We start from the raw sequence: 24,474 nt of genomic DNA, 5'->3' as shown, positions 1-24,474 counted from the left end.
ATTTATATGAAAAAAGAATTGATAAAATAGCGGAAAACTGTTGTAATATCTGCATGTTATTTTATAAAGGTGGTAGTGCTCGTCTCAGGTAAGACTTGGAGTCGCTCAATTTAACGGCTAGCTGCGGGGCCTCTGATGCTGTAGCAAACAAACCATCTACATCATCGAATCAAAGAAATTTATTCCATCCCGCCATCTACATAACAAATCCCATCTCTGATCATTATTCCTCAATTTCAAAATATTCATTCAATCCATCAGAGAATCCATCAGAGAATTGAGTCACAAGCATGTCCCACCACTGCCACGACGAACACGACCACCATGGCCATTCTCACGACCATGGCGAGCACGACCACTCAGACGACATCACGCCCGCGCTGCAGTCTTCGCTGTACGAGCAAATCAATTTCGATGAAATCACTACGCTCAACGAGGCGCGCAGGGATGCCGGCAAGTTGATTGTCAAGAAGACGTGGGCGGAGAGGTTGAGTGCCGAGCCGGAGCTGGAGAGCGATGCTGATGAGCAGCTTCTCATGACGGTGCCGTAAGTTTTTCAATTTCTTTTTCTTTTTCTTTTGTTAGTCCATTATACACATGTAGTATTACATGTAGACACTTAATCATGATTTAATTTATCTATACTTCATAACTTATAATTTTATTTCAATTTTTTTTCTAACTTGCTTTCAATAGATTCACAGCCCAAGTCAAGCTACACTCCATCCTCATCCGCACATCCCCATCCCTCTCGGCCCCCAAAACGCTCCAACTCTTCATCAACCGCGACGACATCGACTTCGCCGCCGCCGAAGAAGCATCACCAGTGCAGACGCTCGAGCTTTCGCAGACGTCCGACATCCAAGAGATCCCCGTCAAGCGCTCGCTGTTTGGCAGCGTGCACCGGCTGGTGCTCTTCTTTGTGGACAATTTCGGTGAGGGCGATGAGGATGTGTCGCGGATTAGTTACTTGGGCTTCAAGGGGGAGTGGAAGAGACTGGGAAAGGCGCCGACGAATATCATTTATGAGGCGGCTGCGCAGCCAGGGGATCATAAGGTGAAGGGGACGAGTGTGAATGAGATGGGGAGCGGGATTGGAGGGAGAGGGCCGGGAGTGTAGGAAGATTGTAAGGTGACGATGACGACAATGAAAACAAAAGAAATAATAAAAATTCTACATCTGAATAGATTTAACAAGGAAGCATTTTGATCGTATTATATCTATATCCCATATAACAAATATATCATATTCATTAGTTGAGCTGCTCTGCTTCATCCACCTCGCAGGTACGTACCCCGCGAGGCTGAACCTCTTTAACTCAACCACCCCGCCCCGCAGAATACCCGAGCCTGCATAGCCAGAAGCTAAACTCCAAAATTTCCCATCATACCATCCAAACCAAGGCGAAACTCCGCCGACCCAATCCACAGCCACCTAATGATATCCGCATAGGAAATCACATACAGAATCGCCTCAATGCCTCCCAGGATACCAATTCGAGTGGTTCTGCCACGCCTCGCCGCAATCAACCGCCCGGCGCTCCTCCTCCCACACATTCCCCAGCGAGGCATCAAGTACGGCTGGTCGACCGCACCGCCTCGATCCAAGCACAAGCGCTTCAATCAGCCGACTTCCGGCCTTCCTGCCCTGACGACCGGCCCCGCGGCTGCGCTCAAGCGTCGCGAGAACACAACCCCCCTGCGGACGGGCGTGCTCGCCGTCAAGAAGGGCATGACGAGCATCTTCCAGGGCAAGACTCGGGTGGTGTGCACGGTGCTGCAGATGGACCAGGTGCAAGTCATTGCGAACAAGACGCGCGAGAAGCACGGCTACTGGGCGGTGCAGATTGGACTCGGTGCTAGACAGGGACGCAACGTGACGAGCCCGATGCTGGGATACTACGAGGCAAAGGGCATTGCGCCCAAGGCCGAGCTGGCCGAATTCAAGGTGCGCAACGAGGAAGGTCTGCTGCCCGTCGGCGCGCAATTGCTGCCGGACTGGTTTCAGCTGGGCCAGCACGTCGACGTCAAGGCCCGGTCAAGAGGCATGGGCTTTGCCGGTGGTATGAAGCGCCACGGGTTCGCCGGTCAGGAAGCCTCGCACGGTAACTCCAAGAACCACCGAACGATCGGTTCGACGGGTCCCTCGCAGGGCAGCGGAAGTCGTGTGCTTCCCGGAAAGAAGATGCCTGGCCGCATGGGCAACGAGTTCGTGACGGTGCAGAACCTCAAGGTGCTCAAGGTGGACAACGAGCTGGGCGTGGTGCTCGTCAGCGGGCCGATTCCCGGTCCCAAGGGCCGCATTGTGAGGCTTCAGGATGCGAAGAAGAGGAAGGCCCCTGCTCTGCCGTACAGGGAGAAGGCGCGCGAGGAGCTGGATCAGAGACAGCCCGATCTGGAGACCAAGTTGGAGGAGGCGAGGTTGAGGCACTTAGAGATGCAGGCCCAGCGGAGGTCACACATGGCTGAATTGTAAGAAAAGAAGAATACCAATTTACACGGGCGGGTATCTGTAACGAGTACATGGAGACAAGGTGAAGAAACAAAAAGGGAAGAAAAAGGCAAAAGAGGAAAGCGGGCTTTTTTTGTATTTATAGGAGTACACTATACACATCATGACACTCATGAAGACCAAATCAACCAAAAATTCTACTTGTACAAGAGCCATGCAGTTCCCTCAAACTCAAACTCAGCTCCATCTCTCGGACACAACACCCAGCATCCACCTCATCACCTGTTGTACGCACCCTGCTGTCTAAATCCCTTCGTCGACTCATCATCCACCAACGGCAAATCATCCTCATCATCCTCCCCGCCCAACAACCCCCTAAACGGATCATTCCCATCCAGCAAATCCACCTTTGTCCCGTCCTCCAGCGTCAAGCTCCACTCCGTCGTCTCAAAGAGCGCCTTGCTCGAGGGCCGGTGGCTGGCGAAGCGCATGACGCCCGCGCCCCTCGACCCGCGCACGGAGAAGCTGATGTCGATGCGGCCCTTGACCTGGTTCATCTCGCCGCTGATCCAGGGGATCTGGTGCTTGAAGTAGATCTCGTCGCCGAGCAGGCGGTTGGCCTCGGGGGAGGTGCGCAGCGCGTAGAGCGTCGACGAGATGATGGGGGACGAGGACTTTTGGTAGTTGAAGATTGTGACGGAGCACACGGCCACGACGGCGAGGAAGATGGGCATCGTGCGGCGCCACCCTTGCGAGACTTGGCCGACGTCTATACAGCGTTTCCCATGACTAGTCAGCTTAAATGTAAAAAAGAAAAGCTAACTCAATTGATTTTGTTGAAAGGTATAATTTCAGTCAGAAACTTACCGGGAAGCTCGCGATCGGCTCGTCTCGACATCATGGGCCCATCGCCGGGCTTCGGCGCAGGCGTCATCCACCGTCTCTGCACCGCTCTGGCATTCCAGTTCGCACTCTCACCGCTTCTGCTGCTGCCGGCCCGCCGAGAGGCCGCGGCACATAGCCTGCGACTCGCAATTCGCGATATCATGCTGGGAGGGGATGGTTTTCTGTGTGGTCTGGGTATAGAAGGGTTTCGGATATTCTCAGGTCAGACCATGTTTGGCATGAGGCTGAAGGAATTTTAGTGGGGAGGGCGGTGGTGGGGGAGAGAGGGACTGGGTACGTACCTCTCGCTGTTCTGCGTTGTGGCGTCATAAGGCTGAGAGAGAACTGGTGAAATGCTATCAAGGTGTTTCGCTGATTCGCTGCCTTGCCATCTTGCCAGCTTCATCATCAGCGTCGTCATCTACCTTCTCTTTTGTCATCTTCTTCTCTCATCTCCAACTAAACCGCATTACTTCACTCAACTTTACTTCTAACTAATCTCCGCCAACACTTTCATCAGAAGCTGAATCACACTCTCTCATCCATCAAGCAACAAGCATCGCCATTTCACAATGGCCTCCCTCGTCGACACACCCACCACCCGTCTAAGACGAACATTTGCCTACCCCAACGACTCAGATTCCGACTCCCCCGAAGCAATGGACGAACAAGGTAACTCATCCTCATCCCATATCCAACCTCTCCCCCAAAAAATAAAAACAACAACTCACAAGCAACAAACAGAACAAGACTCCCTCATCCAAACCCTCGCATCCCAAAACGAATCCCAAAACGAATCCCTCAACCGCATCCTCATCGCCCTCCCGCTCCTCTCAACAATCGCCTACCTCCGCCCGCTCTTCAACCCCGCCACCGCCTCCTTCGCAGTATTCTGCCTCACATCCCTCCTCGCCACGGCGTTTCTGCTGTACAAGTTACCACCCACCGAGACGGGCATCGGGGTGATTGATGCTTGGGCCGGTGGCGCGAGAGCCGATCCGTCAACGAGATTCCAGCTGCGCAGTTCTCTTAGGGGGATTGACGCTGGTATCGGTGTCCTTGGCCGTGCGCCCGTCGAAATGCGGTCTCCCTTGGAGAGGACACTGCCGTATTTGAACCTTGGTCTGGTCGTTTTGCTCATTCTCATGGGCTTGGTGAGAGGAGATGAAAGAGGTGGCGGCTTCGGCTGGGTCAGCATGGGCAACGTCCCGGGCCTCGTCTACTCCGTCGCTATAACAGCAAAAATCGTCATGGCCGGCGTAGATCCGGAGAAAGAACTGACAGGCCTCAAGTACGGCTACAAAGGTGCTTGATGGGAAGACTTTTATACCCATGTATATATATTTATATAATGATTACAAAAAAAAAACAAATATGGGCAACCACGGCCGCCTTATAATAACCGAGGAAAAGACAGTAACAGATCTCTTTGTTTCTCTTTTGTTTCACACAACCATGCCCAACAAGTTCACCAAATTTTGACGGCATGTTCACGCCCAAGATTCACGCCCCAACCCAAATAAAAAGACCCGCATCGTCTACATGTCTATAGAATCATTAAAGCGTAAAATACCATGACTTCTCAAAATTCCGTCGACACCCTTGGGTGGCCGAGGGAAAGGATCCACAAGAGGGCTCGCTTCAGGGGTATCAGAAGACTTGTCCATCACGAGGGCAAGTCCATGCGATTTGACAGCATCAACCAGCGCCGGCACCATATCCTATTTGAGGTGGTTATGTCAGCTATCTGTGGAGGAGAAGAAAGGGGAAAAGGAATGCACAAGGAAAATATTATCTTACCAGCAGCCTTGAATAACATATCAGACCCATAAAGTTATTCGTCTGTGCAATCCGCACCGCCTCCTTAATCGACGTCGTCCGCCTTCCGTTGACCACTGTCTTCGCGTCCCGGCCCAAGTCATTGCACAAAAATACTGGAAAGTTGGGCTGTTTCCAGTTGAGAGCAGTACATAGTCTCGCATTGTAGCTGCTAAACACCATAGAACGCACAACGTGTGACGAGTGAGACTGTGCCCTCTGAGCACGGGCATGGTCGAAAACAATCGTGAGGATCGAATCAACGTAGACGTTGACGTCAAGAGCCGGGCCCAAGGCCAGTGTCTCTTCCTCCTCTGTAGTCGGATATACAATCTGCAAATTGACGTGGATGCCTGGAGGGAGAATAGCTAATGCGTCCTTTAGCGTTATTCCAGCAGTTGCCAAGATGTGGTAGATTTCGGCAATGTCCTCGACCGTCTTGGTTGCTAGGCCCGCGAGCTGAGCACGGCTAGCAGTTTGGGAGGTGATGGCGTCGAACTGCGCAAATGAAAGTCTGCAAACGGGAATATCAAGTCCGCCGCATGAAATCGTCCACTGTGGCCAAATAACGGGCACCCCATCGCTCGTGTACTGGACGAAGACTCGGACGTAGTCACCAGATAGACTTGATCCGGTCACAATGGCATTAGTAGGCTGGTTGAACTGGCTTGTTGCCTTCCAGTACGTCTCAAAGTCCGTAATCTCAAGAGGCTGTCCCCTGAACGGCTTAATCACCTGCGTGTTGAAGGTGATTTGGCCGATGGCTCGTAACCGCGGGTCAAAGAGCGGCAGGCAAGATTTTGAGCTACCTGACTGGTTCAGGAATACAGACGGTAGCACCACCGTCTTTGCAATCGTCTTGGCGCCATACGCCGGGAAAACATCAAAGTCCAGTGAGAACGTCTTGAGGTTATCAACTTGGAAAGAAACAATACGGGTATCTTCTTGAAACGGCAAAATGATATTCTTGGGGATGAGATCGGAAACTTTGGAGGAGATCGTCAACCGAGCAGCCGGATACTTGCCATCCTGGAAGAAAACCAGCGGTTGCTCGCCCGAGTCCTGGAAGCTGAGTTGCACCACCGTCTTGGTATCGAGGAAGTTGTGGCCGTATCGTCGAAGAGGAATGATTGGTGGAGGCAATTCCAGGATCGGGATGGCATCAGGATCCAGTGACATTGGTAGGGGAGCATTGCTGCTGCCTATAATATCAATCGTAGGCTGGCCTCCCAACGGGCTTGCTTTCGGACGCTTGTTGAACGGGGTAAGAAGCTGCATGCATTCCAAGTGGCCCTCCCAAGCGGCATAGTACATGGCGGGTAGGTCCTTTTCATCTCGAATTGTCGCATCGACACCGATTTTGAGCAGTGCTTGAAGACATTCAACCTTTCCTTCACTGGCAGCATGTAGCAACGGTGTCCATCCATACAGCTTGTCGACTTGATCGAGGTCAGCTCCATATTGCTTCAAGAGCAGGAGCAAATCCGAAGTCCGACCACATCGGGCCACCAGGTGCTGAGGATACAGTCCCTCGGCATCAGGGAGGATATTTGCACCATGTTTCAACAATATTTCGACAATAGCGACTGAGCCATGCTCGCAGGCAAGGTTCAGAGGCACGTGGTCCGCGTCAGATACAGGGTCGATACGAGCCGATCTGGCGAGGAGGCGCTCGACACACTCAACATGGCCATGAATAATGGCATGTATCAGCGGTGTGAAGTTGTCGTGATCGATAAGGTCAATAGTGCTGGGGTTGGCTATTTGAAAATCAAATGTTAGCTTCGTAGCCCCAAACCAGTTGCTCTAAAAATTTCAACCTACCATTTAACAAAGTTTCCAACATATCCAGGCGACCGTGCAAACTAGCATAGTGCAGCGGCACGCGTCCGTAAACGTCAGTTCGATCCACGGCCACTTTAGCCTCGAGGCCCCATTCCAAGACGTGTTGTCTACCGTAGATGGCAGCCTGGTGTAGGCAATTCCGCTCGTTGATGTCATCGTAGGAATGCAAGTCCACCAGTCCGGTATCCAAAAGAACCTGCAAAGCACTCTTAGGAGCTTCATTGATCGCCGTCAAGAAGGTTCTTGTCAGCCTCTCCATCAAAGAAACATCGCTCTCGCTGGCCTGGGAGGCAGATTGCATCTTTGCAAGCAGATCTTTTATCGATTCGAGGTTTCCGGTAATGACGGTATCCAACAACAGCGTATCGGCATCTCCTTCATCGGTTCCCACGAAATGTTGGCTTGTCACAACATGCGCAGTAGACGAGTCGAAGTTGACTTGAATTCCATCAGACCAGGCACCAAGCTCCTGAAGGCTGGTGGTGGCCTGGTCTGACAATTCGCTTATGACTGTCGCATTGAAAAACGGTTGGACTTCGACGGCACGGGAGAGATACAGCTCTTTTGTCTTGGACTTGGACGTCTTGTCCCATTTCTTGAGAATCTTTGAAAAGGCGGTGCCATTGATCTCAACAAACTGTTGAAGCTTATTCAAGTCCGTAGCGAATTGTTGAAATCCTTCTTCGAGAGTGGTGAACTTGGATGATCGTCTTGAAATTCCCTGGCGCGACTGCAGGACTTTTTTCTTATCGAGTAACGTCTTGAGGCGGATTTTGAGCTGCGCAACAGGTTGGCGATGGCATTTTTCATACGATGAGGGTAGAGTTTGATATACATACCTCGGCTTCCTTTTGTAGATAGAAGGCATTCACCTTGTCCAGCTCTCGCTCCTGTTCAGGCGTCAGCAAGTCCGTCGGGATGTTCATCATGGTGACCGCATGGGACTGTGGCTTACCAATTGAAAGAAGAAAGTTGCCTTGTTTGCTTGCAGAGCAGCCTGCGAGTCGGCAAGTGTGGCTAGGCGGTGGCCGTCATTTTGTGCAGCAAGGGTCGGAGTAGCTGAAAGCTTCTTGATGAGCTGGAGGGCAAATAAGGTCAAGTATTAGCCAAGTGTGGTACAAGATACAGTAATGGATGGTGTACAAAGCGCGCCAAGTATGCCAGTGGCTGGGGAGAAACCAGAGGGTGCAGGCATGCAAGGACAAGGATGCCTGGAGCGGGTTTGACACTTCCCCCCTCTATGAACCTCCATCACCTCCGGCCTTCTCGAGCAGCACAAGGGAGAATGCGAAATGAGGGCACTTCAAGGAGGGGGGGAAGATCAAAGAGGGGGAAAGGGTGTGGGTAGCCGTGTGATATAGCAGTAATAGGTAGATGGACAGATGGATAATTACCTTCTTCAAGGCCTTGTAGTTGACAAAACTGGCAGCATATTCGGGAACCTCAAGCTGGCGCTTCTGGATCTGCTTGCCAAATTTCCTGCGGCACATAGCTATGTGAGCTTGGGGGGATTATTCCCGGGGCAAGCAGGGGTTGCGTCACGACGCAGCACCCATCTGACTTACATATTGCGACACAGAACCCCCGGGCGGACGGGAGTCGCGGGGGAAGAGGAGTTAAGGAAATGGAAAAGCCCAAGCTGGGCAGAACAAGGAAGGATATACTGGCCGACGCAGCAGCACGGGCTACAATCTCACGCCTGTAAGCTTTCAAGGTTCTTGGGTGACGACAAGTTTGGTGGTAAGATGTGGTGGGCGGCGGCGCCTGTAAGAACGACACTGCTGTGACATTTAGCTGCGTGTGCGACAAGCAACGTTTGTTCTCCATGACAGCCATATCGACGGGAAAGGACGGAGGTGACCGAGGGCAGAGAACAGGGGTAGTTTGAGTGCCAGACTGCCAGACTCCAACACTTGTCCGCGTGGGGGGAACGATTGACTGATGGACGTCGGCAGCTCGCTGACAAGCCCAAGGGAACCCATCAGACAGCAGCTCCGGCGCGGCTCGTACCTTGAAAGCCCTTGTCCCGCTGTGGCAGCAAGCGGAGGTCGGTTCTCTGCTTCCGGGATAGTTTGGGATGCAGGTTGAGGCCGAGAGGAGTAAGAACGCCGGGATCGTAGCAGACTGGCTATGCAAGACAACGCAAGGTGTAATGTGTAGTGATGCAGCAGTGGATAAGGCTTTTTTGATGCTACTCTGGTGTGCAAAAAGAAAGACTGTCAAGGGGGAGCAAAAGCTTGTTACGTACAGGAAGAGACGAGGTGGAAAATGACTCCCGTTGTCTGGCCTCAGACTGAGATTTTCAATCACGAGGACGCCAACCAGCAGCAGCAGCAAAGTTAAGTGGTTAGCCTAGCCTACCGGGACTTGTCTCGAGGAGGCCGGTGTACAGAATAGGCTGGTGAATCAGAAGATCAGTCCAGCAGACAGAAGGTGACGAGGCTGGGCTGACGGGGCTGGCTTCGTGTCTGCGTGTCTGTCCAGCCTGTTAGTCAGAATGTCTCGTGTCGATTCGATCCAATTGGAGAGGAGGGGAGAGAAGGAGGTCGACAGAAGCGTGTGCTCGGTGAGGGCAAGGACAAGAGATGAGACTGAGTGAGTGAGTGACTGACTAGCTGGTCCTTGGTCCTAAGGCTCTTGGTCCTTGACTCCGAGCCCAGTGAAAATGCCACTTCTCCCTCTCACTGAGAAGTACTTGTAAGGTGACCTGTGAAGCGGGGGCGACTCATCAGAGCCCTCGTCCTACCTAGATCATCGCGAAGCTAGTCGATAAACCCCGTGGCAGCTGTACCGTAACTTCAACGCCTTAGCACCGCGAGAAGGTCGCTCTGCAGAATCGACCAGGGTTGCTCATGCGGCGTTGAGCCTTCTGGCGGGCCGTGGTACCGACTTGGGCCCCCGAAAAGTAGCGCCGGCGATTAACCGCGTCGCACATCTGGGCCGTGTCTCGCCCAGCTTGCTCACACAAACTGTAGCAAAGTGTAACAAAGTTGTGTTAGTGCCCTAACAACAGCTGCTTTGGCTGCAGACTTTTGCGTCCAAAAGCATTTGCTCGGGGCCCCTCCATTGGGCTGCATTTGTAGGGATGTTTTGCCGGATCTGCTAACTAACATCGTCCCCGTTGTTTATACCGGACCCAATCGCCGTCCAGCATTGCACCTCGTGCGTGAGCGATAGGTGCAGTCGGTTTAAGCGCAGCACATGCGGCAGCCCTTTGCTCACTTGACTTTTCCAGCTCGTGCCCTCATTGCCGCCACTCGGCTTCCAATGTTCCGCACCAAGGGCGCATTAGGTAAGTTGCGAAGTTGTAACCTTAAAGAGAAATGCTACGATTTCGAACGCCCGCATTGCGGTTGAAGTGCCTAAAAGCTATAAATGCAGCTACGGGGTTTGAGGAACAAAGTATTGACCTAAGGTATTAATCAGGCCACTCAGGCTGATGATATATGACCTCCTACCTAGGTACCTAACTTGAAGGTGTCGTTAGTCATAGTATTGCTTTCTACCCACTGTTTCGACCTGATATCCAATACGGACACCTTTGTGCCGCTACTATTGTCAATTGCTTCTGATATCTGGAGACTATTGAGCACCTTACATTAAGTTAAGACTTCAAGTTAGAGGTACATGAATATCCTCGAATGGTAACCAAGCTAGGGTACCATTCCCTCAAAGTTCCCACCCAAACCATTGAACATCCTCCACACATACGAAGTACGAGCTACCTCTTATATGATACAAGTCGAGCATCTCTTTGGATGGCCAATTATATTCCTAGGTACTAACCGCTGCTAGCAATTTGCCATGACGCAAAAGAGCTACCTCAGCAAAACATCACGGCCACTCCTGTCAACCAGTCCCGAAGATCGGCTGAAGCGATGTAACATCATCGCAATAAGTTACCAATTTGAACAGCTACTGCTTTTCGTCGCCGCAATCAACAAGGCAAATATTTTTTGAAACACATAAAAACAGCCACGCCATTGGTTACGTTAAGGTAATTAAATCCCGTCCCATCTTCACCAGCCTTGAGGTGTTTAGCTCTTCTTTCCACTCGCTTCCCCGTCTTTCTTTTGATCGACCAGGTTCTCTGCCATGGCCTCGGCCGCAGCCTGCTTCAGCCGTTCGGTATCGTCCAACTTGCCCTCTTTGGGCTTCTCCTTCGTCTCCCTTTCATCTTCGCTGTCACCAAGGCTGAAGGGGTCGTTGTCGGTAATCGGATCCGGCTCTACGCTAGAGAGAGGCTGCCACTTGCTTGCCTTGGCTGCTGGCGCCGCCGCCGCTTCGCCCTTGGGAGAGAGCTTTGGTGAAGCATCATACATCTTAATCTCTTCGGGCTCATCCTTGAACCCCACTCTTCGGCCTTCGGGTCGCGGTGAGGTTGAGGGAGGTGGTCTGTAAACGCCAGTGTTGGCCATCGGTCGGCTGCCGTAGGCAGGGGCTATAAGGTGCAATTGTCAGCCTTGCGTGGTCATCATCGTGACATCGTGACATCTCGATACTTACTGCCATCCGGCGCAAACTTCATGCCAGCAAAATCATCGCTAAGCACCTGCGGATCTGCGTCATAGTCGGTGCTCCTGCTGCTAGGCCCGCCGTGGCGGTACTGGGGTCCTTCTCTATGCTCGGCATCCTCGCTCTCGTCGAAGTTCTCCTCAATCTTCTTCTTCAAAGTGCTGATCCAACCGTTCACCTTGGTCTGTGTCTCGATGAATCCCTGTCGAAGGTTTTCGCGGATGGCGGGGAGGTCGTCATCTATGAAGTTGCGCTCCCGCTCCTCATCGTATCCAGGCTGTGCTCTCGCTCGTACATTTCCCCCGCGGTTGGAAGTGCGGGCTTCGTAGGCGCCGACGTTATCGTATTGTTCCGCCAACTGACGCGCGTACCGCTCATCCTCTTCTATCTGAGATCGCTGCGGCCTCGGGGGTTGTTGAGGGGGAACGTCCTGTGGCTCGTTCTTGGCAGCATCTGGGTCGGTCATTTCTGTTTGCCTAGTAAGCATGCGCTCTCGAATGTGATTACAGTATCCTTGTTGCGCGCAACGGCGCAACGGCGTAACAACGCACCAAGTAGAGCGTTAAAGGCGGGCTCCACGCGCCCTCCACTTGCGCTCAAGACCGCCTTGATAACACTATCTTCAACTGTCGGAAACGCTTCCTTCAGAATGATCTGGTTCTTCTGCGCCTCGGTCATGGGGCGCGGGGGTTTTGGCGGAGGGGTTGGACCCTCCGAGCTTTGTCTCGAGCCGAGCATTGGTGATACGTTTCCGTCGCCTATGATGCCGGTCTCTTGTTCATCATCTGACATATCAAGCGGTTGCGCGGTAGTAGGCGATTCGGCGCCTGAGTCCGTCACTTTATTCTGCGCAGTCGCACCACTAGCATCAGCATCGCAAGCTCTCTCGCCACTAACAAGCTGTCACGGAAAGTGGATTCATATATACCGTCTCTGCGGGAGCTGACATTCTGCGTCTGTATTTCGCCCGCGCGCGCCGATAGGGATCAAGGTTATCGATTTCTCGTGTGATTTCGCTTATAACTGAGGGCTTCAGGAATCTGATTTCGCTTCTGGCTCGGGCTCTCCGTTGCGATTATGACGGAGGGGTTTAAAGCTAGCCACGACGCTGATGACGCGCCCCACCGAAATAAAGGAGCTCGGGGTCTTGAAATCAGGCGTGTCAAAGCCACAACGCCACAACTCCACAGTGTGGCTGAGTAGAGTTCTTTGATATGCTCCCGGGTAAGGCAACACGACGAATTCTCAAGGAAACAAACAAACAATGGCCGAATATTGAAGAAATTCCGAAGCTTGGCCATGGAAATTTGAGAAACGTATTGAATTCTGCTTCAACCCGCGTCTTTAAATAATGCAATTCCTCCAGCTTCTTGATAAGTGTGAAAGCATAAGATGCTTAAGCTGAAACAGGCGTCAAACAACATCAACCTCTCAAACTAGCCGCTTACTTCTCACCATATGCAACCGGCATAAAACTTCACCATGGCCGAACTTGACCTTGACTCGACATTCATCCCCGCGCTACACAAACCCTCGGCATTGCTCCCCATCGCAAAACATCGCGATAGCTTACTCTATGTCGTCGAGACGTTCCCCGTCACCATCGTCATCGGCCAAACTGGTTCCGGCAAAAGCACACAGATCCCCCAGTTCCTCGAACGGGCCGGATGGTGCTCAGATGGAAAGATTATTGGGGTGACGCAGGTAAGAATCTGCTCCTACAAGAAGCCGCTTCGTACGAGGATTCTCATTGACATTCATAAATTAGCCGCGTCGCGTGGCAGCCACAACAGTTGCCCTGCGGGTTGCTGACGAAGTAGGGTGTGAGATTGGCAAAGAAGTTGGATATTCCATCCGCTTTGAGGATGTCACCTCATCTTCTACCCGCATCAAGTTCTTGACTGATGCCCTTCTTATCCGGGAGGCGTTGGCTGATCCCCTGCTGAGCCGGTATTCTGTCATCATGGTTGATGAGGCTCACGAGCGTTCCATTAGCACTGACATCTTGCTTGGCCTGTTGAAAAAGATTCGTAAGAAGCGGCCCGAGCTTCGAATCATTGTGAGCAGCGCGACTATCCAGGCCGAGGAGTTTTTCGACTTTTTCACAAAGGGATCAGGGCAAGAAACAAAAAAGGAGCAACCTGGCCAGTCGTCAAATGATGCTGTTACGATTGTAAGCCTCGAGGGACGAACATATCCAATTGACACTCTATATCTCGAGTCTCCGGCGGAAGACTATGTCGAGAAGGCAGTGAATACAGTTTTCGACATCCACACCCAAGAGGGCGAAGGCGATATCCTAGTCTTCTTAACGGGCCGTGAGGAGATTGACAACGCAATCCAAGCTGTAGCCGAGAGAGCCACCCAGCTGGATGGCCGACACGGGCCTTTACAGCCACTGCCGCTTTATGCCGGACTGTCAACGGAGCAGCAAATGTACGTGTTTGATAAGCCGCCGGAGGGGACGCGGAAGGTTGTCTTTTCAACAAATATCGCCGAGGCTTCGGTCACAATTGACGGCATAGTCCATGTCATAGACTGTGGTTTCGTCAAGCTGCGGGCTTACAACCCGAAAACGGGCATAGAGACGCTCACAACAACGCCTATATCAAAAGCATCTGCTTCTCAACGAGCAGGCCGTGCAGGCCGTACAAGACCCGGAAAATGCTATCGCCTTTACACTGAAGATGCTTATCAGACGCTACCGGAAACCAACCCTCCGGAAATACAGAGGTCGAACCTAGCATCAACTATCCTGCAGCTGAAGGCCCTTGGCATCGACAATGTGGTTCGATTTGATTTCCTATCTGCGCCGCCATCGGAGCTCATGTCAAAGGCACTCGAGTTGCTCTACTCGCTGGGTGCTCTGGACGACTATGCAAAATTAACTCAACCTCTTGGATCCCGCATGGCCGAGCTGGCAGTTGAGCCAATGATGGCAAAAACCCTCCTATCAGCGCCGCAGTTCAATTGTCTAAGCGAAATGCTGACCATTGCTGCCATGACGAGCCTGGGAGGGAACGTATGGTTCTATCATGACGGCGAACAGAAAAAGATGGAGTCTTCGAGGCGTAAATTTGCCGTCGAAGAAGGAGATCATTTGACGCTGCTCAACGTCTACCAAACGTTCATCACAAAGGGCAGGAAGGAGGCTAAATTCTGCCACGAGCACAATCTCAACTACAAATCGATGACTAGGGCAATTAGCATCCGAGCACAACTCAAACGCTATCTTGAGCGATTCAACATCAAGGTTGACGAGACGCTCTCATCCAAACAAGATCCCGGCAATAAAGCAGAGCATATCAGACGCTGCCTCACGTCTGGCTATTTTGCCCACGCAGCACGCATGCAGCCAGATGGAACATATCGAAATGTTGAGGGTGGCACAGTCTTGCACGCACATCCCAACTCTCTCATGTTTAATCGCAAAGCTGATTGGGTCGTATTTCATGAAATTATGGAAACGGGGGAGAAGACATATATCCGCGACATTACGAAGATTGAGAAGAATTGGTTGGTTGAATACGCCCCGGAGTTTTATAAGCTTTCACACACAACGGCTCAACCTTGATTGCGTACTTTATGGATGGTACACGTGGGATTTGTGCCCCATACGGAAGAGACCGCACAAGCATAATGTTGTTGCACGAACTCAACTATTCAGGCACACAAGCATATCTACTTGATACTTGTGCGTGAATCGGTCAGTATCACGCAGAACGATCCGGTTTGGATCCAGATTGTTGCCGCAGCTGCCGGCCCTGGACAGCTCTATGGATCGTTCTGGAATGCCCCTTTTGCATCTGCCGCTCAAATGGAAAAGGATTGCTAGTGCCGTGGTATACCCATACCGTTCGGTCTTGTCAGTAGTAATGCTTGGGATGTTGCTGTTGGGTAGAGTACATTGATATTAGTGGGAATAGCCGAAAGTGAATAGAATCTAAGCCTTGGCCCATTGCTCCACGATGTAGGTTAGTGTTGGCCAAGCAAGCTTTTCACGCTTCTCGAAGCTCTCCGTAGGACAATAATAGTAGCAATAATAGCAACTGATCGGTGGGCACCCATTTCCGATGGCTACCCGCCACCGATCAACTGGGCTTGCATGTGCCTACTCGGCAGCCATAGCAGATGCTTTTCCGCCCCCTTGCTTGACTTCTCGGCCCCATGAGGTACCGTAGTACTGTATCCCTGGGCATGACCAGGTTATGAACAGCTGCCATATTTTTGCATTAAATAATGCGCCGATTCAAGGTACGAGTACCTAAGAGTTGCCATGTTGGGCAGTTGCGCTCACAGGCTGAACAAATCTCCTTCATGGAGATTAGAATATGGGTGTCGGTTGGAGGGACATATTTCAGTGCCATCAACATCGATGTGAACGGCTGAGAAAGCGTTGTTTACCCAGTTAGTTGGTTGCCATAGAGAACTCTGCCTGACTGTGAAGCAAAACAAGTGTCGAGGTCAGCTTTGAATCCTTTGTCTTGGATGCGGAGCCTGATTCTTCAAGACTCGGCGGGCCCCCATGTCTCGTCAGGGTGCAGTAGAAACATCGTCGCACAAGCTTTTCGACAGCCGCATGCATGTAGAGACCCGTTTCTCCTGTTTCGTCTGAATTGTTTTTTCTGGCGGTTCACCGACTGTGGCATTATGCAACAAGGGAGAACATGGAGATGGAACATAACACGGACAGGGACCCAGTCACCGGCTTAGGATCCGAACGTGCTGCCTGGTCCTCTGTAATATTACCACTAGCACCACGGAGCATTCGGTACTGTTGTTCCTGTTTGATGCTACTCCGTGCTCCGTCGAAGAGACTCCGTAGCATTGGCGCAATTCCTGCGTCTAGTCAGTTGATTTCCAGCTAATAAATCGACTCCGCATCCAACGTCGTCTCACCGGCTGGGCAGTGCTCCGAACCACGGTGCTAGGGGGAAAAATTCATATCGGAAAAGCGGCAGAACATTTTTTTTTAATAAGCCGGGCAGCGGGCCGGATCTTCATGTAACGGGCAAGTGCGTGCAGGACTTGTATCGGTAGTGTCGATAGCATCTATAAAAAGCTGGCATTATAGAAGGGTAAGATTGCACTTGGCCAAGGGGCGGAAGTGGCAAATGATCAATGGTCAATGGTTAATGTGCAATAGTCAATGGTGGAGGCCTCGAGGTTGAAGAACGGAGACTGGCAGGATGAAGCGGCATTACAAGTCGCAGGTAGCGGTACAAGCACCATGACCGCGAGTGCATTGCGGTGGATATGCCTTTAATGAGGTTGATTGCGTAACTGCTCCTATTGGATAAGGCGATTTTCAAGGCGCATGGGCACGGGTACAAAGGTACCTGCCTATCTGACTTCGTGCAAGTTTGCTGGGCTGCGTCAAGATGAACTCGCTTCTCGAATGCGCCATTTCCTTCCAATGGGGACATTACACAAATCGGTCGGGTGCTTTTTATTTTTGCTGTTGGTCGTTGCCAACAGACGAAATGTCAAGATCCAATAGTTAGTGGCTGAGGCAACTTGGACGCTGTCAAAACACCAGCAGCGTGGCCTGCACAGTCCGCCAGGCATACATTGCTCAAGTCGCCCAAGTGCGCATTTTTCACCTCTCGCTGCGACTCAATGGGTCACATCAGAGGCTTGCGGGGATAAGCAGTCGAGTGACCGGCTTGGCAGCGCTGATGTTGGAGAGTGAATAAGCCCTCAATACTGCGCTATTGCTTCGTCTGTCTGTCACTGGCGATATTGATGGATGGTACTGTACCTGTGAGCTCTACTTGACACGCCGGTGCGGCCCATTCTCTGCATGCTATCTAAGTCCGGAGTACTCCGTGCCCCGTCGAGCTGTGAGCTGGCATGTCCCCCAAACGTCCGGCGATGGTGAGAGATGGGCGGAAATAATGCAGGATGGATTAGCGATGTTGTTTCTCGTCTGAACGTGGCTTTTCTCGCCTTTTCTTGCGTTTGCTTGAGATGGATCCAATCGCAGTTGCAGCAATACGAGTATTCGGAAGAGCTCAACCGCTTACATAGCTAAAGTACAGTACCTTTACGAATAGGATTGATTGGATGTGACACCTTAGCACCTAAACACTCACACTACACCAGGAACAATACTCCGCACGCAGTTTTGTGCGTGCACCGACAAGTTCAATTTCGATCAATGGAAGCTCTGCCCACAGGCCTCGACTGTACGCGCGCTGGCGGGACGGCTAGGGCGCTCCTGGGCTAGCGTCAGGGGCTCTAGTGCAAAACACAGTGCCAGACACGCGGATCCGCCCTTTGCAGAATCGCCCATGTGAGCACATGTGATCCATAGACGTCGCTCAGACATGGAGTCCAGTACTGTGCGGGGTGCTGAATGGACGCAACTCGCCTGCGGTACCTGCGTCAGACCCCTGCTAGACGCAGCTCGCCAGACCTTTGTTTTCCTCTTTCGACCGACTGGGCTAATCGCAAAGCACGCCTCGACACCGAACGGGGGGATGGCGCTGGGCGATGGCGCTCGCTGTACCTGTACCTGGACCTACGCCGCCACCCGCGATTCTGGCGCACAAGGGCTGCAATACACACGGGGATAGCGACGGAGCAAAGCTGTCTGGCGGCATTAGCACAGGTACCAGTACCAGCATCAGGTCGAGCTTGTGCCCATCTCTCTCGCGGCGGCCCGGCGCTAGCACTCCATGCTCAAATTAAACTCCCTACGACCCTGGAAGCTCACTGACCATGGCCAGACCCTTCAGGTACCTGCGACCTGGCCCCCTGCTCGCATCCTGCCCTGCGCTGTCTCATTCGCTACAACAAGGGGGGAATTGCCCGCCGAAACCTGCTGGGTTCCCTGCAATCGCCTGCTCCTCGCCAAGTTGCTGTACTTGTACTTGCATGCGCTGTCCTGTGCTTGTCCCACCGACTCAACAGGCCTGTCGCCTTTGCTAACCCGCTTCGTCGCTCGCTCTCTGTCTCTCTCCTTTGGCTCGGAGCCTCTCTCGCGCTCTGCTCTTCCTCTTCTTTTCTCCTCTCCCCATCGCCAGTTTTCCCTCTGTCGACCATTGCGATTTATCGTTGCAAACCGCCTGCCAGCGGGCCTGTCACTCATTTTTAGCTTTGCTTGTCAAGCTCTCAGTCATTCCTTTTTGCGTGCTGCTTCTGCGAATCAGCAGCTACACAACAGTCGTTCCTTGTCTTTGCCCGCCTGGTTGGCATTGCATTCTTAACCCGCTTTTTTGGTTTTCTTGCTGGACGAACGTCGATCGACAACACCACTCGTTTTTGCGGGTTTCTGTTCGGTATAGAACGAAACAAAACAATAATCAACTTCCACATCACATATTCATGGCGATCAGTACAATACTTCGACTTTGATCCGCAACGTCATTCGTAATATTTATTTACTTCCGCCCTTCTTTCCAACACGGTCTTTTCTTTGAATCAGAGCAAGTGAGAAAGAAGATGAGCATAGTTCGAGCTCGAGGGTTAAACCCCGCCGCCGCCGGGGCGATTACACGCGATGGAGAGGCCTATAAGATGGGACCGCGAATCAATCTGCGTCGCAGCTTGGAGTCCATTGGAAACCTGCTGCGCAGATCGGATTGTGTTGCCACCGAAGCCGCCAACACCTGCGAGAAGCCTGTTGGAGGTTCCGGCTCAACCCTCGCCATTGTGTTGGGTATTATGTGAGTCGTCTCATTTTGTTACAAGAAGAAGAAGAGGACGAAAATACCAAGAGAGGGGGAGGGGAAAGGAGGAGAGAAGGGTGAAAGAGAGGAAGAAGGGGGAAGAAAAACAAAAGAAGAAGAAGAGAAGAAGCAGGGAACGAGTTGGTCTGGATGGATATGCTAATTGAGGTAGAATTCCGGTTTGTGTGGCCATTGTCGTCTTGATCGTCCTGCACCGCAGGAATATGCGCCGAGACAAGCTGGAGGAGCTCAACGACCCGACCAAGGACCTTGATTTTGGCCTGGGAGACGCCCCTGCCAAGAAGCGAAAGAGTCTGCTGGGACTTGGAGGAGAAAAACCTATGCACAAGGGTGGCCTTTCCATGGACATGAACCTTACATCGCCGTATCTGCTTCCCCCGGGCAACCATGGATCTCGCGAATCTATTCACTCGTATGCTCGAACTCTCCAAACCGAAGAAGACCCTTATAGAACCGTCAACCAATATGCAGCTAGTGATGTTGGTTCTATCCGATCGTTCAACCCAAACGACAACTCTGGAACACGCCCTCCCAAGTCTAGTGCCCTATCGAAGCCTCCCATGCACCCGTCGACGCCACGATCTCCTTCCCCGGATGAGAAGGTCGACCCCTTTGCTACTCCTACCGCCCCTAAGCCTACGCACCAGCCTCCCAGTGCCGCCGAGGTTCATGATGTCATGCTTCCTGTCCAGCCAATTGTCCCGGAAATCGAAACGGTCCCTCCTGTCGACGTCTTTAACGCGGATGAATTCGAAGTGCCTGATATCCCGACTCCTGCTCCGGCTGCCTTGAAGCTTGGCCAAGATGGCTCTCGGAGCCATCCCAACTCGGCTCGTTCATCTGCTTACACTGATAATGGCATGGCCTCCCCTGCCCACCCCGCTGATCGAAACGTTCCTCAGATTCTCTCTCCCGGACTGCCCCATCATGAAGATTCTCAACCGCAGGAAGAAACCCGTGGCCGACCTCTGTCAAGGCCACCTCCCCCTCACCAGGCTGGTGGTCTCGGCGTTCCGCAAAACGCCAGCAAGCGACTCTCTGTTGGTTTCCGGCCACTTCCTCCCAGTGACATGATGGAGTCTGACGACCCCGAAATCCGCGCCAACCGCATCCGTTCCTTTTACAAGGAGTACTTTGATGATTCTAATGAAGCACCCCCTCCTATGCCCGCTCCACCGCAACAGCACCAGCAGCAACAGCCCAAGCCCAACCAGCAACAAGGTGGCCCTGATTACTACGAAGACTACGACCAGGGCTACATGGAGGCCGCTGCTTACTATGATGCCGACACCAACGCCTTCGTCATGCCGTATGCTCAACCTGTTACTCGTCGTGCCATGACACCACCCCCAAGCGGACGCCAAGGTGGACCGATGGGCGGTCCTCGTGGCCCCGGCCCGCGCGGTCCCGGCTTCCGTGGACCTAATGGCAACGGAGGAACCTTCTCTCCTGGTCCCGGACGGCCTCGTGCTGATTCCGCCTTTGGGCGACCTCGTGCCGGTTCAGCCTTTGGATCTCGTGCCGGCTCGGCCTTTGGACCTAGGCCTGATTCTTCCGCCTCTGGTGCATGGGCCCGCCAACAGCAGCCCAAGAAGAACCTCCCCCCTCCTGCTCCTCTGAACACACTCCCGACTCCCTCCAAGCTTGGTGATGATTCTTTTGCCATCTTCAATGCCGCCGATTTCGCTCCCCCGACCAGCATCCGCGATCATGCGGCTGGTCGAAGCCAAAGCCCCTTTGGCGAGAGAAAAGCTTTCCTCCAGCCACCAACCGCCGGTTCACAGCTGGCTGGTGCCTTTGACGAACTAGCTGCCCTCCCAAGCCCGTAAGTAGCATTGTCAACACATGAATGAGACGTATTGGCTAACACATCTATCCAGGCACTTGCTCCGAAAGTCAGGCACCTTTACAGCTCTGGACTTTGCCCCTCCCAAGAAGTTCAGAGATCCTGAGAATGCCAGTGACGCAGGCAGCATCAGGAGTAACAAGAGCGGCATGTCTCAGGCTCACCTCCAGGCTATTCGAAGCGGAGCAGGCCGAGTCAGCCGTCTGCCTGGCGACACGGTCTTCACGGCAGCTGCCATGGACGACCAGCTGAAGCCCTCATGGTCAGTGCGACCCTAGAGAGGGCGTAGAGTAGGCTGGCTGCCTCGGGTGGTATTTCTTTAGTATCAGCGTCGTCATTTCTTGCTTACGGCATCTGCATGATTCTGCCAACAGATAAGCGGCATTTCAAAGCGCTCTCCAAAAGGGAGTTTTGTTTATTTTGTTCACTTCCACAGGAGTAATTAGGGATTACGACGGAACTCTTTTCGAATTTTGGGCTTTTTTTGCGATGTTTGCATATAGATGGACTTGGAACCTAAACCCAACACACATGAACTACATCTCAGGTGACGAACTTCGTGCCTCTTCTTTGGCATCTGAAGGAAAAATTGTACATAGGCAATATAGGTCAATCAGATGCACTCACCCTTTTTTTATTATTCGTTTTATTTTTTTTTTCTTTGCTGCATGTTTTGTCTTATTTGCGTGTTTAATAGTGCTTTTGTGTGTTGGTGCTTGTGCTGTTTTGATATCTCGATCTGTGTGTATTTTTAGGTATTTGCTTTGTTTGTTAGGTGACATCTTCCTCCGTGATTCGAGTGTGCTGTGTTCAGTGTTTAACATGTAATGTCTTATTGCCCGATAGTAGTCAATTGTGTGTGCTGTGTTGAGTGTTTGATATGCAATGTCTTATTTACCAACAGTAGTCAACTCGTCGTTCTCTCTTATCAACATAGGCGGTTCAAGGAAGTGAAGTCGGTATCACGTGCCATTTCAGCTTAGGGATAAGGAGATCATCATTCGGGCTCTAAAATGACTGCTCCTGTGGAGCACCCCATTGATTCGCGCGATAACACCCATGGAATGTGCTTGAGTATTTCGGATCAGGTGCTCGAATCCGTGCATGTACGTCGTATCTACTCGTATATTTGCACTGCAGCAGTCTTGACACTAAGGCACGAAGTTGATAGTAGCGTCTGTGTCTGTTTTTATCTCTTACTGCGTTCCCCGCCTGACAAGCTGAATCATCGTTTGCCTTGACTTGAGAGAGAACAATGTGACAAAGCAAGCGCGCCCTTTTTTGGTGTTCTAGGGGGATGGGCTAATAATAACCGGGTTGTCAAGTCAGTTGGGCACTTTAGTAAGCTTCCCACGGACCATGCTTTTGTGGCAGTGAGGCCCGGAGGACGGAGTGTGAGACGGGCAGTGCAAATCTTGGGCTCCCTTGTTTTTTTTGTCTGTTTAGTATAGGCGCCGAGGATTTGGCGCCGACAGTTACCTAGTGTGATTGTTTAAGCCGCAAGAATGGCTGGTTGATGGCTTGTGAAGATGGAGGGCATCATCATCATGAGTTTGTTTACTTATAGACTTGACGCAAACAACCGTTCCTCTGTACCAATTGTGTGTGGTGTGTGGTTTGTCGGGGTAGAAAAAAAGCCCTTGCGCCTCCGAGAAGTGTGATGCACTCTGCATATGACACGCATCATCCACCACACATACGTACGTGCTTTGCTCCGTGCTTATTGCTCGGTAATAACCCACGGAGGCTGTGCTGAATTTTGCACCAGGGTCTCTTTTTCTCGGTGCCTGCACGCAATAGACATCGTGATAATTAATATTTAATTAGGATTAGAGTACATGAACCACCACTCCCAAAGCTTGCTTCAGCTGCCGTCGTTTGATATTCAGCGACCCAGTGGGAATCATATCGAGTTGTCGAAGGATTGCGTCAATTCGGACAGCTAGTTTAAATAATATTAACCATTTGCATACATCCAGCGGTATAATAAAACTTACCAGTCATCCTGTCAATCTCGGCGGTAGTGGTAGGACAACCGACGATAATATCACCAGTAACCATGCTGTATAACGGATGGATTGTCATATTATCACGAACAACAATACTGTTCTGAGATCGAATAGACAGATTCCAGTTTGACGCTGTTAATCTTTTGTCTATATTCGTAGTTGTTTGGTTGATTTGCCCAACGCGTAGACCCATATCGTTCAATCCATCGAATATCTGATCCATTCTAGCGTTTATCTGATCCATTCTGGCGTTTATCTGTTCCATTCTGGCGTTCATCTGCACTATGGCATCTATTACTAGGTCAACACTATTGTTAATACTTCTCAAGCAAGTAGTACTTACCATGTATAGGCGCCAGGGCTTCATGTACAACAGTACGCATACGAACTTCCGCATTATGCAAAGTAAGAACAGGAGTGTCTGCGTATAAATCGATTTGGTCCGCTGCATGTCGCAAACCAGTAGCAGCAGCATGGAGATTTGCCATAGTATGAATCTAGTCGCAAATAAGCGGGAAATAATGAGAGAAAGAATCAGATGAGCAGAGGGGAAAACGGAAATGTTTCGCTGAAGAAAAGCAAAACTCACTGGAAGGCGCGTCATGATGTTGCGAAGAGTTTGAGGAAGTTGCGATGCATTCACAGTGAGGGAAGTTGCACCGCTGTCCAACAGCTGAAGCTCGCCGGCTTTTTAGTGCCCTCTGTGGCTTGAGCTTGGAGGTTCGACTTAGGCGAAATTAGTGGTCGCGCCAACCACTAAAACAGAAACCTTGAGCCCATTGGGGTCAGTGTCAGCGACGGTCAGCTGGGAGCGGCGATTGAGATTGGGGGTCAATATTCAGCCATTTGCTGTCGAGTGTTGATAGTGCCTGTAGCTGCGTGTTGGTCCCTGGCACCTTGAAGGTTCAATGTTGATAATTGTCAACATTTGATGTACGTGTTGAGAACAAGAGCTCGGTTCATGTACCCAGGGGAGAAGCAAGACACTGGACACTAGCCGCTCGGGGATCAAGCCCCGATTCCCCGGCAAAAAAAGAAAAAAAGCAAAATCAAGCCAGAAAAGGACCACGGAGTAATCCATCCAGCACAGCAAGAGGGGGCAACCACAGAGTCGAGACTGCAGGAACGGCCATCCGGTACAGTGACGCTAGCGCAGGACACACGTGGCGGTGCAAGACAGATTACGAGCAGCCGCACAGTGCCTTTTACAGTGTACAGTGGCTCCCCCCAACGCACCCGTCCGGTGTTCCTTTTCGTGCTGCTATCGTCGCTCGGGTGCGGGTGCGTCAGAACTTTGTAGCTCTTCTCGGCCTTTTCCTTCGTATCGCTCACTCAAAGCCCCCCTAACGAGTTTTTTTTCGTCCTGTTCCCTTTTTCCTTTTCCCTCATCGACCCGGTACGCGTTTTGCA

At 51.8% G+C, this 24,474-nt stretch overlaps 9 protein-coding genes across 9 annotated transcripts; 5 read left to right on the top strand and 4 right to left on the bottom strand.

Moving 5' to 3' along the window:
- Positions 1-147: 147 nt before the first annotated feature.
- On the top strand, positions 148-1,262 carry V8C40DRAFT_253737 (PITH domain-containing protein). The gene is made up of 2 exons (XM_083217682.1): positions 148-547; positions 697-1,262. The coding sequence occupies exons 1-2, from the start codon at positions 291-293 to the stop codon at positions 1,118-1,120; spliced, it is 681 nt and encodes a 226-aa protein (XP_083069446.1). The 5' UTR covers positions 148-290; the 3' UTR covers positions 1,121-1,262.
- Positions 1,263-1,389: 127 nt separating this feature from the next.
- V8C40DRAFT_253735 (mitochondrial 54S ribosomal uL3m domain-containing protein) lies at positions 1,390-2,804 on the top strand. The gene has a single exon (XM_083217681.1). It carries the CDS (start codon positions 1,478-1,480, stop codon positions 2,474-2,476), a length of 999 nt encoding a protein of 332 aa, XP_083069445.1. The 5' UTR covers positions 1,390-1,477; the 3' UTR covers positions 2,477-2,804.
- V8C40DRAFT_253734 (cytochrome oxidase complex assembly protein 1-domain-containing protein) lies at positions 2,576-3,577 on the bottom strand. Its single transcript, XM_083217680.1, has 2 exons — positions 3,320-3,577; positions 2,576-3,221 (listed from the first exon to the last, which is right to left on the bottom strand). Exons 1-2 carry the CDS (start codon positions 3,498-3,500, stop codon positions 2,731-2,733), a joined length of 672 nt encoding a protein of 223 aa, XP_083069444.1. The 5' UTR covers positions 3,501-3,577; the 3' UTR covers positions 2,576-2,730.
- A 98-nt stretch (positions 3,578-3,675) lies between these two features.
- Positions 3,676-4,726, top strand: V8C40DRAFT_253732 (uncharacterized protein). Its single transcript, XM_083217679.1, has 2 exons — positions 3,676-4,009; positions 4,082-4,726. The coding sequence occupies exons 1-2, from the start codon at positions 3,910-3,912 to the stop codon at positions 4,648-4,650; spliced, it is 669 nt and encodes a 222-aa protein (XP_083069443.1). The 5' UTR covers positions 3,676-3,909; the 3' UTR covers positions 4,651-4,726.
- Positions 4,644-8,778, bottom strand: V8C40DRAFT_253730 (uncharacterized protein). The gene is made up of 6 exons (XM_083217678.1): positions 8,395-8,778; positions 7,956-8,078; positions 7,840-7,890; positions 6,980-7,778; positions 5,138-6,915; positions 4,644-5,058 (listed from the first exon to the last, which is right to left on the bottom strand). Exons 1-6 carry the CDS (start codon positions 8,488-8,490, stop codon positions 4,876-4,878), a joined length of 3,030 nt encoding a protein of 1,009 aa, XP_083069442.1. The 5' UTR covers positions 8,491-8,778; the 3' UTR covers positions 4,644-4,875.
- A 1,767-nt stretch (positions 8,779-10,545) lies between these two features.
- V8C40DRAFT_253723 (ubiquitin-binding protein CUE5) lies at positions 10,546-12,592 on the bottom strand. Its single transcript, XM_083217677.1, has 4 exons — positions 12,444-12,592; positions 12,067-12,361; positions 11,507-11,983; positions 10,546-11,441 (listed from the first exon to the last, which is right to left on the bottom strand). Exons 1-4 carry the CDS (start codon positions 12,462-12,464, stop codon positions 11,038-11,040), a joined length of 1,197 nt encoding a protein of 398 aa, XP_083069441.1. The 5' UTR covers positions 12,465-12,592; the 3' UTR covers positions 10,546-11,037.
- Positions 12,505-15,642, top strand: V8C40DRAFT_253721 (P-loop containing nucleoside triphosphate hydrolase protein). The gene is made up of 2 exons (XM_083217676.1): positions 12,505-13,219; positions 13,284-15,642. The coding sequence occupies exons 1-2, from the start codon at positions 12,998-13,000 to the stop codon at positions 15,087-15,089; spliced, it is 2,028 nt and encodes a 675-aa protein (XP_083069440.1). The 5' UTR covers positions 12,505-12,997; the 3' UTR covers positions 15,090-15,642.
- A 2,655-nt stretch (positions 15,643-18,297) lies between these two features.
- Positions 18,298-21,791, top strand: V8C40DRAFT_253716 (uncharacterized protein). Its single transcript, XM_083217675.1, has 3 exons — positions 18,298-19,185; positions 19,361-21,034; positions 21,090-21,791. Exons 1-3 carry the CDS (start codon positions 18,962-18,964, stop codon positions 21,331-21,333), a joined length of 2,142 nt encoding a protein of 713 aa, XP_083069439.1. The 5' UTR covers positions 18,298-18,961; the 3' UTR covers positions 21,334-21,791.
- An 837-nt stretch (positions 21,792-22,628) lies between these two features.
- Positions 22,629-24,314, bottom strand: V8C40DRAFT_253707 (uncharacterized protein). Its single transcript, XM_083217674.1, has 4 exons — positions 23,654-24,314; positions 23,408-23,561; positions 23,053-23,355; positions 22,629-22,997 (listed from the first exon to the last, which is right to left on the bottom strand). Exons 1-4 carry the CDS (start codon positions 23,666-23,668, stop codon positions 22,885-22,887), a joined length of 585 nt encoding a protein of 194 aa, XP_083069438.1. The 5' UTR covers positions 23,669-24,314; the 3' UTR covers positions 22,629-22,884.
- Between the last annotated feature and the right edge of the window lie 160 nt (positions 24,315-24,474).

Source organism: Trichoderma camerunense (assembly GCF_050948025.1).
Source record: "Trichoderma camerunense strain CBS 138272 chromosome Unknown V8C40scaffold_18, whole genome shotgun sequence".
NCBI lineage: Eukaryota > Fungi > Ascomycota > Sordariomycetes > Hypocreales > Hypocreaceae > Trichoderma > Trichoderma camerunense.
Note: the sequence above shows the minus strand (reverse complement) of the source record. Positions and strands in the feature narration are given on the sequence as shown.

What these genes read in the sequence shown, in the direction of transcription:
- V8C40DRAFT_253737 (XM_083217682.1), top strand. Translation starts at nt 291, where the DNA reads ATGTCCCACCACTGCCACGACGAACACGACCACCATGGCCATTCTCAC. An exon ending in CAGCTTCTCATGACGGTGCC is followed by an intron (nt 548 to 696) that starts GTAAGTTTTTCA and finishes TGCTTTCAATAG; the next exon opens with ATTCACAGCCCAAGTCAAGC.
- V8C40DRAFT_253735 (XM_083217681.1), top strand. Translation starts at nt 1,478, where the DNA reads ATGCCTCCCAGGATACCAATTCGAGTGGTTCTGCCACGCCTCGCCGCA.
- V8C40DRAFT_253734 (XM_083217680.1), bottom strand. Translation starts at nt 3,500, where the DNA reads ATGATATCGCGAATTGCGAGTCGCAGGCTATGTGCCGCGGCCTCTCGG. An exon ending in AGCCGATCGCGAGCTTCCCG is followed by an intron (nt 3,222 to 3,319) that starts GTAAGTTTCTGA and finishes AACGCTGTATAG; the next exon opens with ACGTCGGCCAAGTCTCGCAA.
- V8C40DRAFT_253732 (XM_083217679.1), top strand. Translation starts at nt 3,910, where the DNA reads ATGGCCTCCCTCGTCGACACACCCACCACCCGTCTAAGACGAACATTT. An exon ending in CGAAGCAATGGACGAACAAG is followed by an intron (nt 4,010 to 4,081) that starts GTAACTCATCCT and finishes AGCAACAAACAG; the next exon opens with AACAAGACTCCCTCATCCAA.
- V8C40DRAFT_253730 (XM_083217678.1), bottom strand. Translation starts at nt 8,490, where the DNA reads ATGTGCCGCAGGAAATTTGGCAAGCAGATCCAGAAGCGCCAGCTTGAG. An exon ending in CAACTTTCTTCTTTCAATTG is followed by an intron (nt 7,891 to 7,955) that starts GTAAGCCACAGT and finishes ACGCCTGAACAG; the next exon opens with GAGCGAGAGCTGGACAAGGT. An exon ending in GTTGGAAACTTTGTTAAATG is followed by an intron (nt 6,916 to 6,979) that starts GTAGGTTGAAAT and finishes ATTTTCAAATAG; the next exon opens with CCAACCCCAGCACTATTGAC.
- V8C40DRAFT_253723 (XM_083217677.1), bottom strand. Translation starts at nt 12,464, where the DNA reads ATGTCAGCTCCCGCAGAGACG. An exon ending in TGTCAGCTCCCGCAGAGACG is followed by an intron (nt 12,362 to 12,443) that starts GTATATATGAAT and finishes GCGACTGCGCAG; the next exon opens with AATAAAGTGACGGACTCAGG. An exon ending in GAAGTTTGCGCCGGATGGCA is followed by an intron (nt 11,442 to 11,506) that starts GTAAGTATCGAG and finishes TGCACCTTATAG; the next exon opens with CCCCTGCCTACGGCAGCCGA.
- V8C40DRAFT_253721 (XM_083217676.1), top strand. Translation starts at nt 12,998, where the DNA reads ATGGCCGAACTTGACCTTGACTCGACATTCATCCCCGCGCTACACAAA. An exon ending in AGATTATTGGGGTGACGCAG is followed by an intron (nt 13,220 to 13,283) that starts GTAAGAATCTGC and finishes TTCATAAATTAG; the next exon opens with CCGCGTCGCGTGGCAGCCAC.
- V8C40DRAFT_253716 (XM_083217675.1), top strand. Translation starts at nt 18,962, where the DNA reads ATGAGCATAGTTCGAGCTCGAGGGTTAAACCCCGCCGCCGCCGGGGCG. An exon ending in GCCATTGTGTTGGGTATTAT is followed by an intron (nt 19,186 to 19,360) that starts GTGAGTCGTCTC and finishes TAATTGAGGTAG; the next exon opens with AATTCCGGTTTGTGTGGCCA. An exon ending in CTAGCTGCCCTCCCAAGCCC is followed by an intron (nt 21,035 to 21,089) that starts GTAAGTAGCATT and finishes ACATCTATCCAG; the next exon opens with GCACTTGCTCCGAAAGTCAG.
- V8C40DRAFT_253707 (XM_083217674.1), bottom strand. An exon ending in AGCCCTGGCGCCTATACATG is followed by an intron (nt 23,356 to 23,407) that starts GTAAGTACTACT and finishes ACCTAGTAATAG; the next exon opens with ATGCCATAGTGCAGATGAAC. An exon ending in CGAGATTGACAGGATGACTG is followed by an intron (nt 22,998 to 23,052) that starts GTAAGTTTTATT and finishes TATTTAAACTAG; the next exon opens with CTGTCCGAATTGACGCAATC.